The sequence below is a fragment of the Perca flavescens genome, chromosome 15 (assembly GCF_004354835.1).
Source record: "Perca flavescens isolate YP-PL-M2 chromosome 15, PFLA_1.0, whole genome shotgun sequence".
Taxonomy (NCBI): Eukaryota; Metazoa; Chordata; class Actinopteri; order Perciformes; family Percidae; genus Perca; species Perca flavescens.
This window is the reverse complement of record NC_041345.1, coordinates 6738304-6754798: the sequence shown is the minus strand read 5'-3', so window position 1 is coordinate 6754798 and position 16495 is coordinate 6738304. Positions and strand designations below refer to the sequence as shown.

Genomic DNA, 16495 nt, shown 5'->3' with positions numbered 1-16495 from the left:
CAACAAATTAAACGGAGAGTGAGAGAGAACATCCAGCTCAGTTTGCACACGCCCACAGAGGCAGTGTAATCGAGCAAAATAAATGAAAACGTGTGGGTGTAACTACAGTGTATAGTGGCTTGAATTGGGTGGTTAATACATTACACTACCGGTATTTGGAATATATGGCCCGTTGATTTTAAATTAGAAACTACCTTTTGTAGGCTCATAGTAATAACACATTTATTTATTTTTTGACATTCTAGATGGGTTTTATTTGAATATAGGTTGTTTCATTATTCTGGTCTGTAGAGAAAAGTCCACTTATGTCTACATAACACTACAGCTTTTACCACTGTTTTTCACAGCATCTTTCTTTCATTCATGTCTCTCTATCAGGTATATGTACCATGTCCTGACCAAAAACACCACAGTGACGGACCACAACCGAAATCTTCTAGTGGAGACCATCCGCTCCATCACAGAGATCCTCATCTGGGGGGACCAGAATGACAGCTCTGTATTTGAGTAAGTACCAGTCAATGTCAAATCCCTCGCCTGAAAGTACAAATATGTAGCCTGACTCACCAGATGGTTTGTTAACACAGAAATGTATGAGAAGCCTTTGGAGAGAAAGAGAAATATGACTGATAATAATTATAGCCGTGGGTATAATGGAATGACACGATGAACAGTGGCAACTATAGTAACAGTAAAGATAATAGAACTATGACTACTAATAATAGTAGTAGCAGTGTAGGGCGTTAAACTGGACCACAGCAGCAGCAGCAGCAGCAGCTGCAAACCAATCTAGGTGCCACCGAAATCCATGGGCGATATTTGCACAGGCAAACTTCAACTTGAAAACGATTTAGTTTTCACTAACATTATAACTGATAGACGAATAACCATACTCCAGTTTTCACTTGCAAGCAATTTAAGACTCCTACCCCCACCTTCTATATAGCAACATTGCTAATTACTGATCCGTCATGCTGCTCTGATCTCTGACTGTGAACCATTCAAGACTAAGTAAAACAGTACTTTAACATACTTGTGTGGAAAAATGCATTTAAAAAAAAATGTTAAGACGTATAAGGATGTAAAAATGTAGAAGTAATTATTTAATCAAAAAATATTCTGGGTAACTAAAATGTTTGTATTTTGTAAGTCCTCGGATTGACTCATTTCAGTCATCTCTGGGAAATGAAGCTCATGAAACCATGGTCTTTTGTTTTTAATCAGAAGCAGCTCGGCAATTAGTGCTGCATGTCATCACTTCTGTTTATCCACTTTGCCCCCTCTGGCTGTATTATTTGAAACAGGAAAAGCTATGGTGCAAAGTACGGGAGTGCTCTTGTCTTTCTAAATGTAGTATTTACTGTGATGTAGCTAGATTTAGCCAGTCTGAGATCAGGTCCAATTAAAATGAGCTTGACGTGATAAACTGCAAGGTGTTTTAGGGTGAAATTAGCATATATAAAAGTGTAGATGCATGTCACAAAATCCTCACAAAAATGATGGTTGAACAGGTTCCTGTCTTTCTTTTTAAGATTAGTTTTTGGCTCATTGCCTTTTATTAGATGGTGTTACTAAGAAGAAAAAAAAAGAAGTCAAAACACAATTATTAGCCAAGTAAGCGAGATCTCTCTGAAAGCCTATGAACCGTGGGGTGTAAAAGTAAAACCGCTACCATCCCATGCTGTGTGTTATGATCTCTGTGTGCTTTATGTGAGGGCCTGTCATAAAACACTGTCACTAAGATACGTTGGGCTTGGAATTACACAGCAGTGCTTTATAAATATTTTTGTTGTCCTACTCTTTTTAACAAAGGGATAACTGAAATACTAGCCTAATGGTGCAACAACACAGGAACACAGGGTGAAAACAGGAGCTGCAGCAATGTGCAGTACAACAAAAATATGGTGTTTTTTGAAACTTAAACCATGTAAACCTATTCTGGTACAACCTCAAAATACAATTATGAACCTGAAAATAAGCATAATATGTCTGCTTTAACACCTGGCTTGACTCCTATACCTGCAAAGAGTTGATTAATGAGGCAATTTATATTAAGTTGGATAAAATGTATTTTCCCCTGCATTGCAATTTCATGATTTATATATATATATATATATATATATATATATATATATATATATATATATATTACTGTGTAATGCTGTGCATTTAATAGTGTTGTTGCCACCTCCCTCCAAAAAAAACACAAATATGGTTTGGAAATATAAACCCTGTCATTATAATTGAAAACAGCAGTGTTATTGTTGGAGTTGTAATGCAATATCATATAAATGTAAAAACGCAGCACATTGACCTCAGGATAATTGATAACTGTCATAGTTTCTGTGTTTGAGTATTTAGGCTAAATGTTACGTTTGTTTTTGTTGAAGGTGTTTCAGACTACCTCTTTATGCATTGAACAGTATGAGGTTTTGTAGTGTTGAAATAAAAAATAAAAAATTCTAGAAGACTTTAGTTCTTAAAGACAAGAGTTCTAAAAAGTCAATTCTAGTGACTCAATCACAATCATTCTTCATTCTTAAGACCTTATCAAGTTTATACGTTACCATGGCAATGGTTTTGATTTTGTAGTGTTGGTATATATTTTATAAAATCTGGGTCCACCAAGTATTTCTCATTTTTCTGCGATAAATCTGTTCTAAAGCATTGTTGACAGTTAAAAAAAACAGTATGTGTTGCGGTTATAAGGACTAATATTTATAATCTGATTGAATCAGATTATAAATATGCGCGTCCAATGCGTGGTTTGCATGAGAAGGTTTTCTGTTCTATGGTTGACAGGTGCTAAATAATAAAAGCGCCAAGAACAAGTGAGAGAGAAAAAATACAAGACAGAAAGTACACAAATGGAAGAGGAGAGGCAAGAATAGAAGAGAGTGGTGGAGGAAGAGAAGAAAACATGGGAGAAGGAAGAGGGCAAGACTTATGAAGAGAAGAGTGCAGCTTGTTCAACTCTGAAACTAAACCTCACTTCCTCCTCTGAATGTCCTTCCTTTGTTTAGGTTATCTCTCCTTAACTCTTCATACCTCCTCCCTGCTACTGTTGGAGATCAGTGCCAAGCAGTAGAGCTCTTCTGATTATGGAAGAGAGTGCAGGTTTGGAGACAGGGAGGGAAAAGCAGCGCTGTAGGGCATGACTGATGGTTTGTTGGTATTGTGTATGAATAAAAACCAAGGCCTATGAAATATTTCTGTTCAAATCCGATGTCTTCATATTTTAGCCCTTGAAATTACTTCAGTTTTACAGCCTGAAAATCACATTATCTGGGAAGCAATATTTGGACATTTATTCATAGGCAGCCCAAACTTTGTAGAGTGGAAGACAAACATGTCAATATGACTGAACCATTACAAGTTTGTACGGCATGTCCTAGATTTGGAGAAAAGACTGAAATTAAGGGTAGCATAAACTTTGAGCAAAATCTAAGAGTCTGCACCAACTGTTTTCCTGGATTTTGACCCAGAATGACCCAGCTGCATGTCATTTGGCTCAGATCCTCCCACTCTGTGCTCCTCTCCATAGCTGTCTTGCTGTATGTTATGTTAGGAACCATGAAAAGAAGGTGATAATTCAGGGTTAATGAAGTGAACCTGTCGAGTGACTTTGTTTGGGGTAATTGTTTTTACATTGACTCAGGCAGATTAGATAGCAAGCAAAGTCTACATTCTGGAAAAATAAAACTTGTGTTTTGCTTAAATATCTGATCCTTCTGCTATTACGAAACACAATTTTGTCTGTTTTATAGCATTATGTCTTTTAATGCGACAAAAACACTAAATAATAATTTTGACTATGTATTGGTATATATTTTACGGTGGTGTAAGGTGCTGGAAAAAGCTTTAAAATGGACCTTGAAAGTGCTTGAAAAGTGCTTGAATTTGACCTTGGCAAAAGGTGTACGAACCCTGATTGATAGACAGGAAACCTGGGGAGAGAGGAGGGTATAAATGCAACAAAGGCCCATTGTCGTAATCAAATCAGTGACATTGTGGGTATACGGTATGGGTCTTGACCACAAGTCCACCAGGGTGCTGCAAAAGAGAAATATTCTTCTTTTGATAATTCTATATCAATCACCATGAACTGACTCCTGTATGTGTCTGTGTGTACTCTCCTGTGTGTGTTCAGCTTCTTCCTGGAGAAAAACATGTTTGCATTCTTCCTGAACATCCTGCGTCAGAAGTCGGGACGCTACGTGTGTGTCCAACTCCTCCAGACCCTCAACATTCTGTTTGAAAACATTAGCCATGAGACTTCCCTTTGTAAGTATTTAAATCAACACTGGTTGAAAAAAAAAATAGAAACATATTTATGTTGTGATGCAATGCAAATAAATAGCCCTGTAACATGCAAAACACTTTTTAAAATGTATTTTTTTAGCCTGCTGCTTTATTTATTTGTGTGGTGACTCATGGTATGTTTTGCGGCTGTGGGGGTGTTGAGAACACTTCATACTGTAATGCACTTACATTGTATTGAATGGTGTTTCTATTTTGTATAAGAATATTAGAAACATCTTACTCCATTGTACAATCTAGGGCTGGTTATTTTTAATTATTTCTTAATTTGTTGATTTTTTTTGTAGTTTGTGGTATTAAATTGCATTGGTGGTGATTGTTTTTTTTTAGTCTAAATTAAATGTGAGCAGTGAAAGAAACCCATACTAATTATAACAGGAGTCTTGTATCAGATTGCCCTAAAATCAGCAGCATGTAGATGTGTACATGGTTTGTTATGCATTTTGTAGGCTAAACAATGCAAGGCATGTTGCACTGCCTTTCTTTGTTGAAATATACAATGCAAAGCAGCCTGCTGCATTTGTTGTTGTTAACCAATGACTCAGTAGATGATATACTGCCATTTATACAGTGGCCTGTTATCTTATATAAAGCAAGGTTTGCATGTAGGTAAATTGTAGAGGTATTAAAAATTCACAGTTAGGGTATCGTCTCAACAGGAATTATTAGTCTTTTCTTATGTTCACTGTACACAACAGTCACTGCAGTAGTCCAAACCTCACTGTTGATCTGATGACTGTAGAGCAAGAATGAAAGTAGTGCAGCGAAGCTGTGCACTCTCAGCTATTAGGCGTTTAGTGTGCTTTTCTACAATCACTGGGCTCCTGGATGCTAAGTAGCGAGATTGTCAGGAGTTCACAAAAGGCCATCGTTCTAAAAACAAGTGCTGTGTGAACAAGCTTGATCAAGTCTCTTCTCTTCTCAGATTACCTCCTGTCGAACAACCACGTGAACTCCATCATCGTCCACAAGTTTGACTTCTCGGACGAGGAGATCATGGCCTACTATATCTCCTTCCTCAAGACCCTATCACTCAAACTCAACAACCACACCGTGCACTTCTTTTACAATGAGGTGAGGCCATAGACGGATGGGGGGTATTAGAGTGAAGAAAGAGGTAGTGAAGGAAAAGAGACCTAGAGGATCTTTCATTCAACGTCAAATACTTTTATCGTGCACTCTCTATCACAAAGAGGAAGGAAGAGACGAAAGATTAGAGTCTGAAAATTAAGAGAGGGAGTGATGAAACGGATTAGTAAAACCAGCGAGGCAGACAGAGCGAGAAAAATGTCTGTTGCTTTAATTCAGCAACTTCACTACTTGTGATGTTTTACAGTGGTGCACAAAACCAATGTCTTGTCAATAGAGCCGGTTATTTTGCTAAAAAAAATCCAGTAGCTCATTTGTCACTTGCATTTTTGTGAGAGTCGACACATGTTTGTACTCAGGTTACTTCTATCCACCAGTCATCACCAGCACACTTCCCGTGTCAAAACATCAGCTTCCTGTGTAGATGGGTTGATTTAGCCGATATTGTCCACAAGTCATCTCTCTCTTTACCAGCTGACACAAACACACAAGTGTCAATGTAACCTTCATTTTAGGGACTGTTTCATCTATTATAGATATTGTAGACCACAGATTTCACAACAAGATCTTGTTTCTCTGAAATTAAGTTTCAAAACTGTTATTCTTGATTTAAACTATTCATAGAATATTATCTTTTAGGCCTGTTGCTGTGCGTGTCTGTGTGTTGTAATAGATGGTAACACCAAAGACAACTGACCACCTGATTAATCTCTGATGACGTCATTGTTACCCTTCAGTGTTTCAGCAGTATCTGTAGTCCTTCCATTGGCCTGTGTGTGCTGGGGAAAGTTATTGGTGTACTGTCGATGGTAGCTTCACCCCTGACACCAAAACCAGACCCAAGGTGTAGATCTGAGAATAGTATGTGGTTAAATAACCTAGAACTATTTTTTTCCCGATGAATTTTCCTTTACTTCAACAATTAACAAGTATAGTAAATCCTGCCTTTTTGGAATGCAAAGGAAGACAATTTCTCGTTTCTGGATTTAGAGTTTTAAGTAACTTAGTTGACATTTGGTCAGTCAGGAAGACTATATTTAGAATACTAATACAACCTTCTTTTTTCACAATTTACAATAGGCATGTGTATAACTCATCTCTTACTTCATTTATTATAAGTAATATATATTTTATTGATTTAAAGGTTATTCTCCTCCAGAGGGTGCTATTGGATAGCTGAATACTATGGCCACTTCTGTTCTGTCAGATCCACACCGTTACATTTTTAAGATCAGAGGACACACTGTTGGTTTGGCTTTTGGTGTCTGGGTCGTGCTTCTTCATTTGCTGTGACCTCGGTTTGTTTCTGGCCCTCAACTGTGGTTGGCTGGAGGTTGCAGTGACTGAGGAATGGTTGGGTAGAGGATCAGGCACTGGCACAGAGAGAGATGACTGGAAGATGCGGAGCAGCCGGTTTGTAATACGCACATTTACTAAGTGTAACATGCTACTATGTTAAAGGAATACGCCACCGTTTGTTGAAATAGAGCTTATCACGGTCTCCCCTGGCTGTAGATAGGTGGGCCAACGCATTTTTTGTCTCAGTGCAAGTAATTAGGTTGTTTTTTTTGTCTTTTGTTGGCTAACTTTTACTCACAACATGCTAACCGGCAGCATAGGATTCCATTCACTACGCTAAGCTAACTAGCGGTGGTGCATGCACAAAAAATGCGTTGGCCCACCTATCTACAGCTAGGGGGGACCGTGATAAGCCCTATTTCAACAAACGGTGGCGTATCCATTTAATACATGTTGCCCATCTAAAGTACTGTTAGATTGTTAGGAGCAAAAGTCCCTTTAGTTAAGCTTGGTCTTCTTCTGCGTCTGTCATGTTTCAGGATGAGCCAAAACACCCAAATCAAAAGCTTACAATGGGTTCTTTTGCTTGATGCTAATCTTTTGATATGAAGTGCAACCTCTAAAATTCAGAGACAAAACAGACTCACTTATCCATCCAGTACAGCATCCCTATTGTCTGGATTTTAGGAGTCATGAGATATTTATTATAAAGTCTGTAGGATTTGAGTTGGTCGATAAGGTAAATTGTTGGCTAGTTGTTTACTGAAGGTGAAGAAACCCTCCTTCTTTGGCTAATTATGTCACACCTCAAAATAACTTTGACTTCTGTGTATTTTCCCAGCCTGTATTTCTGTAAAAAAAACAAAACAATTGTAGAACCTTTTCTCAGTTAAAACCTTTCTTATCAAAATACAATACTGCCCAGAATTTGTGCCTCCACTAGCTGCTTTCTCTCTGGCGCGCGCTCTCTGCGGGATGCTGCAGTACTGTGCCTTGCTCACCGACGCCCCCTCTCTGTCTCCCACACACAGCACACTAATGACTTTGCCCTGTACACCGAGGCCATTAAGTTTTTCAACCATCCTGAAAGCATGGTCCGCATCGCAGTCCGGACCATCACGCTCAACGTCTACAAAGGTGAGTGCCGGGAACACACACGTGTACATGCTAACCATACACACGTGTGCTCACACAAAATGCACACACTCTTGAGATGCTGGGACTGCCTACCGCCTTTCTTTGTACTTCTGCCCTCTTCTTGCTGCTGCTTCTGGTGCATGAGCATGACTAACAGGTAACACTGTGACACACACACACACACACAGTGTGCTGAATTTCTGGACTTAAATGTTTCATTGCGTTCTAATGTATGTGATTTCTCTTTATTATATTGTAAAAGAGTCGCTCTCTAAAAGTGTGACGTAGTCCAAATAATACCCTTTTTAAGCCGTTATTTAACTGTTCTTATGTTTGAAGTTTTTCAAAAGGTCCTTCAACTAAAGTAGTACGTGGAAATCTGTTCATTATTCACAGCAACCTGTTACTAGTCAAAGAACTTCAAGTATCTATATCAGAATCTATATACAGCTATAACTGGCTGTAACCCTTGAAACTCTTTAGTCAGCCAGCAGCTGTGAGGGTCTCTTTTTATTGTGCAAACATGACACATTGGGGGAGGGGATGATTGGTTACTTTGAGGGGAAAAAATGAAGGGCTTTATTCCCTTTTTCTCATTCTATACATTTGTCGTTATCTCACTGCTGAATTCAAACATTTGCCCTTGGTTTTGTTTCTGTTGCAGCAAGCCAATTGTGATGCGCAGATATAAGGTTAATCAGCATCAAATATCCATGAATATTATAATAATATATTTGTATAGAACATATAAATCAGCAGAAAACCTTTTTTGGTTTTTGAAGCCATGTACTGTAGACATCGGCTAACATTTAAACTTGCATGTGTGCAACGTTGAAGGTAGAATTACCACGAGGTTCGGTATCGCTTTAGTGTCTGATCTCACGTGCACATAGTTCCTGAATTTCAAACAAACTAGCTCTTCCGCTAGTCCACTCTACCCAGCATGCAAAGATGTTGTTGAAATCCCTCCACCCAAAAATAAACCTTCCAGTTTTTCAAAATAAATGCCCTACGAGTGCAGGAGCAGCACGACAGTGATGCTGTGAGTGGCTGGGTTGCTTTCTGCACTGCTGCCTCTATTCCTTCTTCCTGCCGTCTCTCTGCGCTGTCACTCCAGGGGAGGCGGGTGGTGCATTTAGTGGGTTTGGCTTTACTCCACACGTCATGCTTCTCTTCACTATAACATAACATTCCCTTAACATACAGTCACTGCAACATGTTAACTGTGGCGTACCTGTTTGTTTAGCCCTGCATGTAACACTCTACACTGTAGAACTTTGTGTCCTACATTTTTCATAAAGTCTTGTTCATAAAGTCTTGATTCTGTAACTCCCAACAACGGTGACGTCATAACAGTTAGCACAACTGACTTGAATCATAATATGAACATAAGTCATTTATGAAGTAACCTAGTGTTGTGGGGAATGTATCACTGCTGGTTTGGCCATGACATATGTGGAATCTGTCAAAGAGGGAAGCATCAACTCAATGCAGCAACTCTTGACTTTTGTTCCAGCATCTGAGAATTGTTAGGGGACCACACAGGACACCTGTATCCTGATGTACAGGATGAGACACTGCTGTAATGAATAATATGCATTGCGGTGTAATTTTATGCAGTCAAAGCTGTGTCTTATTGTGGCAAAAGTTCAATAGACTTAAAACCCCTGCTAATAATTACTTTCCTAAATCAACCCGTAACTTAAATACTTGCAGTGTCACAACACTGAAAATGGTTCAGGGTGTTGCAATGAAATCTGCTTTTTTAACATCATAATGTTGAACATGTCACAGTTTGATGCTTTGATAGGTCACATTCTGCCATAAATGACAACCTGGGAAAGGATTTTATCCTGCATCGAGATTAATTAAGCTAGCGTGAAGATATTTTAGTCAAATGAGGTTACTATACTAGCTTATCTTTCTTTGATATCTTGTTGCTTGTATCAGTTTTCTCTTGTTGATTTGTTACATAGTGAAAAGCAATGTTATATCCTGAAAATAATTAATAACTTAAAATGTTTAGGTAACCTATAAACTCCTTTGCCAGATGTGCCATTATTTGCAGTTTATTTGTTAAGATGCCTGCGGGGTCCTTCCCAACCTCCACCCCTCCACAGCCGCCCCTTTACACACATTAACCCTGTGTCTGTTTCCCCCTCTCCCTCCTCCTCTTCAACAACCACTCCTACTCTTCCTCTCCTTGTCTCTCTTCTCCTCTCCCTCCTCCCTCTGCGTGCCCCATCTGCCTAACTCCAGTTTCATGTAAGTTGGTTCCATTCATTCAGTCTTTTTTTTAGGGATGGGTATCCTAGAAACATGTTTTGTTATTTTCTTTTCTTATACTGTCCAGTTGTTCATACAGTACATTGATGTAGATACAATTGGAAAACAAATGTTATATATGTAAGTCTATAAGTCTATAAGTTGGTTGATTTTTATCAGTATAGTTGCTGTCAATGTTAGACTTGTCTTATATTGCTTTAAATACCCCACATTTAAAATGTTTACAAAAATTGGTTTACAATTTGTTATTATTACTTATTACCCAGCCCTATTAGTTCCTAATTGTGTATTTGTAAACAACGTACTGGTATGAATATCCTTGCAATTCTTGTTTTTGTAACTCAGTCTGTCTCACCTGCCTACATACAGAACAGTACATGCAGAAGCACCTGCATGCCTTTTTAATTTCTTTTTTTTTCTTGGATTAATTATTCCACAAACTTCATTTCAGCTGAGCCCCACATGGTGGTTGTTTTTTTGGTGATGGGTTTAGTCCGTATCCCCCTCTGCTTTAATTCTCTATTAATTTACTAAATAGGACAAAGCTGGAATGACACTGTGACTCTCAGTAGTGGCAGCTTGTGATTTGTCTTTGTTTTCTGCAATTATGTAATTCATTCATTTGATTTGGCTGCTCATTCATTACTTTTCTCAGTTTGACCCGTGTGGATTGTTATTGTGAATTTACTACCAGCTTCTACTGTATTTGCATTTGGACTACTACATGAGAAAGTATTACTACACTTGGACTGTTCACATTTCAAGTCACTTAAGCTGAACAGAAGTATCCTAAAGTCAGTGTCTAAAATGTCAGGTTTTCCCCTTAAGTGCTCTGTGAACTGCAGTAGGCTATTCTTCCAGACACATTAAAACAAATGCATGGACATATTGTATTGTGACATATGTAACACTGGTGTCAGATTGTTCTGCTCTGTAGTTTCTCTACTGCTGTTCTTGCAGTGTGAATTTGAGACGCATGGATTATTCTGACCTTAACCTACCGTTAACTTTTTATAAAAACAACAAATTCAGTCTGCTGTCCAGTCTATTAGAGTTTATTTATTAGTTTTTATAAGATCTTTGCCCAGTGTTAAGGGTGATCCACCGATTTAGCATTGCACTCCTATTAACAGACTCACGACGGACAGTTTAAAAAAAAAGAAAAAAAAAAGAGCGAGAGTAAAAATTTGTCCAGCAGAAATCTTGTCTTTTATACACACAGCTTGGACAGGGATTTGGGTGTGTTATGCTATTAGCATCTAATGTAGCCTTGAACCTCAAGCAGAGCTGAGGAACGGCCTGCAGAGGTCTGGTAAGCTCGCTTCTTTCTAACTCCACACCCTAAGATCATTTTATTTTTTTATTTTCAAACTTCTATTCTTCAGCACTAATTGATGCTTACTCACTTGAGGTGATTTATATTCACAATATTTCATGCAGCTCCCTATGAAGCCACAAAAGGCTGTATACAATTTTTCACGTGCTGCAGTATTCCCCCCTCTGATGTGTAAAATCGTTGGAGTTCCCCTTGCTCATGAATAAAATGTATTACATTTTTTAAAAGCTTATACTATGTCTAATCTTTTGACTTTCATTACTACAAAGACAAAGTTAGATTTTGCTCTTGTCTAAAGAAAACTCCTCTTCAGAAAGCATCAGTGTGACAGCTGATGAGTGCAAGCTCCGATCACTGCGAACACGGCGCGATTAGCCCCAGTCACACTCCTGTTGTTGTTTCAGTGGAAAACTCAACTGGCTTTCCTCTTAATCCCACTCCAGTATTATTCCCTTGTAGTAACAATGGACCAGGTTATGGACTTAATTTAACTTAACATGGTTGGTTAATTTGCTTAATTTGTCTTTTAATTTTGTTTTTTTTAATCATTAACTGTCACATTCTTGTGTGTGTGTGTGTGTGTGTGTGTGTGTGTGTGTGTGTGTGTGTGTGTGTGTGTGTGTGTGTGTGTGTGTGTGTGTGTGTGTGTGTGTGTGTGTGTGTGTGTGTGTGTGTGTGTGTGTGTGTGTGTGTGTGTGTGTGTGTGTGATACCCGTGGGCAGCCTTGGTAACAACCCTAACCCAGATCTTGACCCTAATCTCTCCAGTGGACAACCAGCACATGCTGCACTACATACGAGATAAGACAGCGGTGCCATATTTCAGCAACTTGGTCTGGTTTATTGGCAGCCATGTCATTGAACTGGACAAGTGTGTGCAGACAGATGAAGAGTAAGTGCCATCTATCTTTCTGTGTTTCTCAGTGTAATTCTCACCGTGGCCTCTAGGGGTCAGGCATGTCTCTGGATTGTAACAGTTATCCTGGTGCTGATCAGATGACATTTCTATTCAAGGGTATGATGTATTGTATAAATTACATTATTCTGACGCCCCCGCAGGGGTCACTGCAAGACCTTTTTGGGGGGGACTATTTTTGTGTTCCCTCACAATATGTTTTGCGTTGCATCGCAAAACTTTTCTCCTTCCATTTCTTCTAAGCAATGTGTCTAGTTCCACTCAGCTGCCAAGCGCAACGCCACCGTATGAATCAGCTCGTTTTACTTTGAACTGGGCATTATGCTGATATACAGTACTGCTCAATAGGCACATTCATATATGTTTTATTATCAATATTTCTTAAATGTATGAAAAGATAATGTGCGGTGTCGCATGTGGCGATGGCTACACTGAATTATCAGAGAATCTGCAGCCCCCCTCTGCTTTACGGAACTTTATACAGGTTCAACTCATTTTTTCACTCATTTGCTTTTTTTAGCCTATTTTAAGTCTCTCTTACTGTCTGCTTTGGCTTCAGACATCAATATTGATAACTTTGAATGCATTTTAGCAGACCACAGTGAGAGATATACGCTCACGTTGGATAATACAGTCCATCAACAAATTCTGTCGTAGTAGTGCTACAAAGAGAGAACGTTAGTTTCGGGACAAAAACGTGAAAATAGAGCCTGCACTTGTGGCTACAACCCTTTCAGTCGCCTGTATGTTCATTTTCTACCAGTTATACATCAGTAGGCCTTTATTTCTGTACTGTGTGGGTCCAATCTGTTTAATCACATCAGATTTCATGTCACATTTTTCTAATTACAGCCTGCTCTCTCATTAGTCTAAGCTATAAATGTCCAGGTTGGTAGCAAAAGCGGTGTCTACAACAGAATTTGGTAGCATGGCGTCTAACTGTAACATATTTTGGATCTACTAGCATTGTATTTGATTTCAAAATAGACCTTATTTGCGAAGAAACTCCCGCACACTGTCTAACTTGCAAAAATAAATTTAATAGCTGGCAACGTTTCGGTACTAGACAGTCATCAGGCAAAATAGATGGTCTAGTACTGAAATATTTCACAATATAGATGTGCAAAGTATTTCTTTTCTGAAAATAGACCTTATAAAAATGGTGTCTAATAATAATGTAGGCTATTAGGATCTCCTTGGTTTGAAATTATTTGGTATAATAGTGTAAGTATATTTTGGGTCTACTGCAGCATATTATGCAGTTGTATGGTGTCTAAATAGGTAATATAGCTGTACGTGTTTGTTTACTGTCTGATAAATAACTGACACTGCCATCGCAAATTGTCTTTTTATAGCCTACATTCAATAAATATTGATTATAGAACAGATTATGAATGTGCCCATTGAGCAGTATATCAGCAAAATGCCTAGTTCGAAGTAAAATTCAATGAGCTGATCCAGCTGTGGCGTGGCAGGAATACACACATGGCTCAGAAGGAATGGAAGAAGAAAAGTGTTGGAGGTAACGCAAAACTTACTGCGAGGGAACATAAAATATTTGCTAGAGAATGCAAAACATATTGCAAGGGAACACAAAAGTAGTCTCCCCAAAACAATCTCGCAGTGACCCTTCAGGCAGTTCTGTATATTACAATATATTTAACTTTTTTTTTTTTTTTTAATCACTAAATACAGGCTGTATATTTCCTTTTAAGTAGCTTTCAAGTCAGTTTTTTTTTCTCTCTACGCTAGTGTCATATATTGTAAATCTGCACATACATTAAGATGCCATTTAAGTTAATAATGTACAATAAAGCATGGAGTTCATAACTTTTTGATTCTTGATGATTTTGCAGATAATCTCTCTCTCTCTCTCTCTCTCTCTCTCTCTCTCTCTCTCTCTCTCTCTCTCTCTCTCTCTCTCTCTCTCTCTCTCTCTGCCTTGTTGTTGTGTCCCAGGCATAGGAACAGAGGGAAGTTAAGTGACCTCGTAGCAGAGCACCTTGACCACCTGCACTACCTGAACGATATCCTCATCATCAACTGTGAATTCCTTAATGATGTTTTGACCGACCACCTCCTCAACCGTCTGTTCCTGCCCCTCTATGTCTACTCTTTGGTTATCCCTGAGACGGTATGTTTTCTTCCCCTGCACGTCTAAATAAATTAGGTTACACTGATGTTAACAGGTTTCATAGTGGAAAACTAGTGTTGTATAAAAGCTGCTTCCTCCGTTCCTTTGTTAAAGATGTGTTAACGTCAAATTGTTTGCACATGATGTGTTATAACACCTATGCAATGTGGTTTTCCAAGAGCTCATGTGTTACAGAACATGTCAGAGAAACTGTTTGCACAGCTTCATCTTAGTTTCAGCATTAAATAGGCTAAAAACATTCACAATCCAAAACTCAATTATTTTCATTTATTGATCTTTTTTGCTTAATCAGTGAATTGTCTGTTAAATGTCAGAAAGATAATTAATGTGCAATGACATAAAACAGACAAAAGCAGTGAATTACATATCTGGAACCAGTACATTTTTGGCATGGTTAATGCTCAAGACCATACCAGTGGTTTTGCACAATCAGCCAAGTAAATCCTATGTGCTTAAACTTTCATTAAATGGTGCTGTCATTTTTAAATATGTTTCAGGGACCCATTGGTTTAAGTCAAAATCAATGGTGATTTTAGACCCTTTTTAGGGGGCTCAAGCCCCCCTAAATTTCATCTCAGCCCCCTAAAAATTATAATAATTTTTTAATCAATTTTATAGCTTCAAGTTAGAGTTTGCGAACTTGTCTGTTAGTGACACAGGGCAAACAATTACAGGTTCAAAGAAACCGGTTCAATATCCTGTGTCGCTGTTGTCAATGCTGTGCACCTGTAACCCAGTCAAGGAAGGTTTTATTATTTATTGTTTACACCTCATTATCATTTCATTTGATTGTGGTAGTCCGTAACGGAGCTTTCGTCGTTTTTTTCATATGTTCAATATTTTGCATTTATCCTCTGTTATAATAATAAATACAAATATTCATTGTTGTCCAGGGGATTTTAACATTTTTGCAAGGCACTGTATCCATGTCACATTCCCATTAGGGGCTTAGCCTCCCTAAAGGTCTGTTCCTAGAAGAGCCCCTGTTCAATACACATTAAAATCAACTTGCAGAGACTTGAAATTTCCTCAACACATCCACTGCATCATAATGAAACGTTAAAGTTACTTAATTTTTATACATTTGAGTTTTAATAGAGTTAAAATGGCGGCGTGATCTGTGAATCCATCCTGGTGGTGCATTTACGTGTTTGTCAAACCATCACCGTCGGCTACCACATAGTATAGCATTCATAAGCTATGATGTTTGGAAACTCAATTGGGATTATGTTGGAATATTTTCATTATCAAATGATAGACCGGACCACTGAAGATACATTAAAGTTCATTTTACTTGCGAACTCGACAAGGAGGCCTTCTACGCACTACAGAATAGTACAGACAATGACCTAACGAAAAGCTCTCTACAGCTGTTTTCTATAGTACCAAGTGAAATGTAATAAATCATGAGACAGAGTAGAGGTTTTCAGTTGTTACCTTGTCCGTGTCGATGACGTCTCCCCTATCTGGTCTGGGAGGGCATGTATGCCCTCAGGAACACTCCATTCTTAGACAAGGACAAAACAATGGCTCCCATGTCGTCTTGTGAGTTTAAGCAGGGTTTTGTTTTCTTAACAGTAACCACCAAGTTTACTTTAACAGGCAGAGGAAGAATAATATATAATATTATTCTATGCAAACAGTTTAATAAATAACAAGAGGGAAAGTATGTATCATGATTTCCCCAACAGATTACAAACAATAATCAAACATGAATGTCATAAAATCTTGTTGCACACGCTGAAAAATAACTAACCGAACTAATACAAGGTGTAAACAGATAAAAGGCTAAACATACAAAACCACGTACGATCCTGAAATGATTATTAGACTATTAAATAAGCTCTATGCTTTGTCTCTCCTCACTCTCGCCAGTTTCATCTCATTATACATTTTACTATTCCTTTCATTGTCTTATTTTCCATTTCTTGGTTCTAGCTGTGGACCTGCTATTTGTC

General features: G+C 38.3%; 1 protein-coding gene across 2 annotated transcripts in view; it reads left to right on the top strand.

Moving 5' to 3' along the window:
* Positions 1-16495, top strand: part of clec16a (C-type lectin domain containing 16A) — a 47333-nt gene that overhangs the window by 768 nt on the left and 30070 nt on the right. The window contains exons 2-8 of one of the 2 annotated variants that reach the window (XM_028598708.1): positions 379-507; positions 4151-4284; positions 5246-5394; positions 7740-7845; positions 10105-10110; positions 12235-12358; positions 14342-14516. In XM_028598708.1, the coding sequence (XP_028454509.1) occupies positions 379-507; positions 4151-4284; positions 5246-5394; positions 7740-7845; positions 10105-10110; positions 12235-12358; positions 14342-14516 (823 nt within the window). The remainder of the gene's footprint in view (positions 1-378; positions 508-4150; positions 4285-5245; positions 5395-7739; positions 7846-10104; positions 10111-12234; positions 12359-14341; positions 14517-16495) is intronic. The other variant, XM_028598709.1, reaches the window with a different exon arrangement.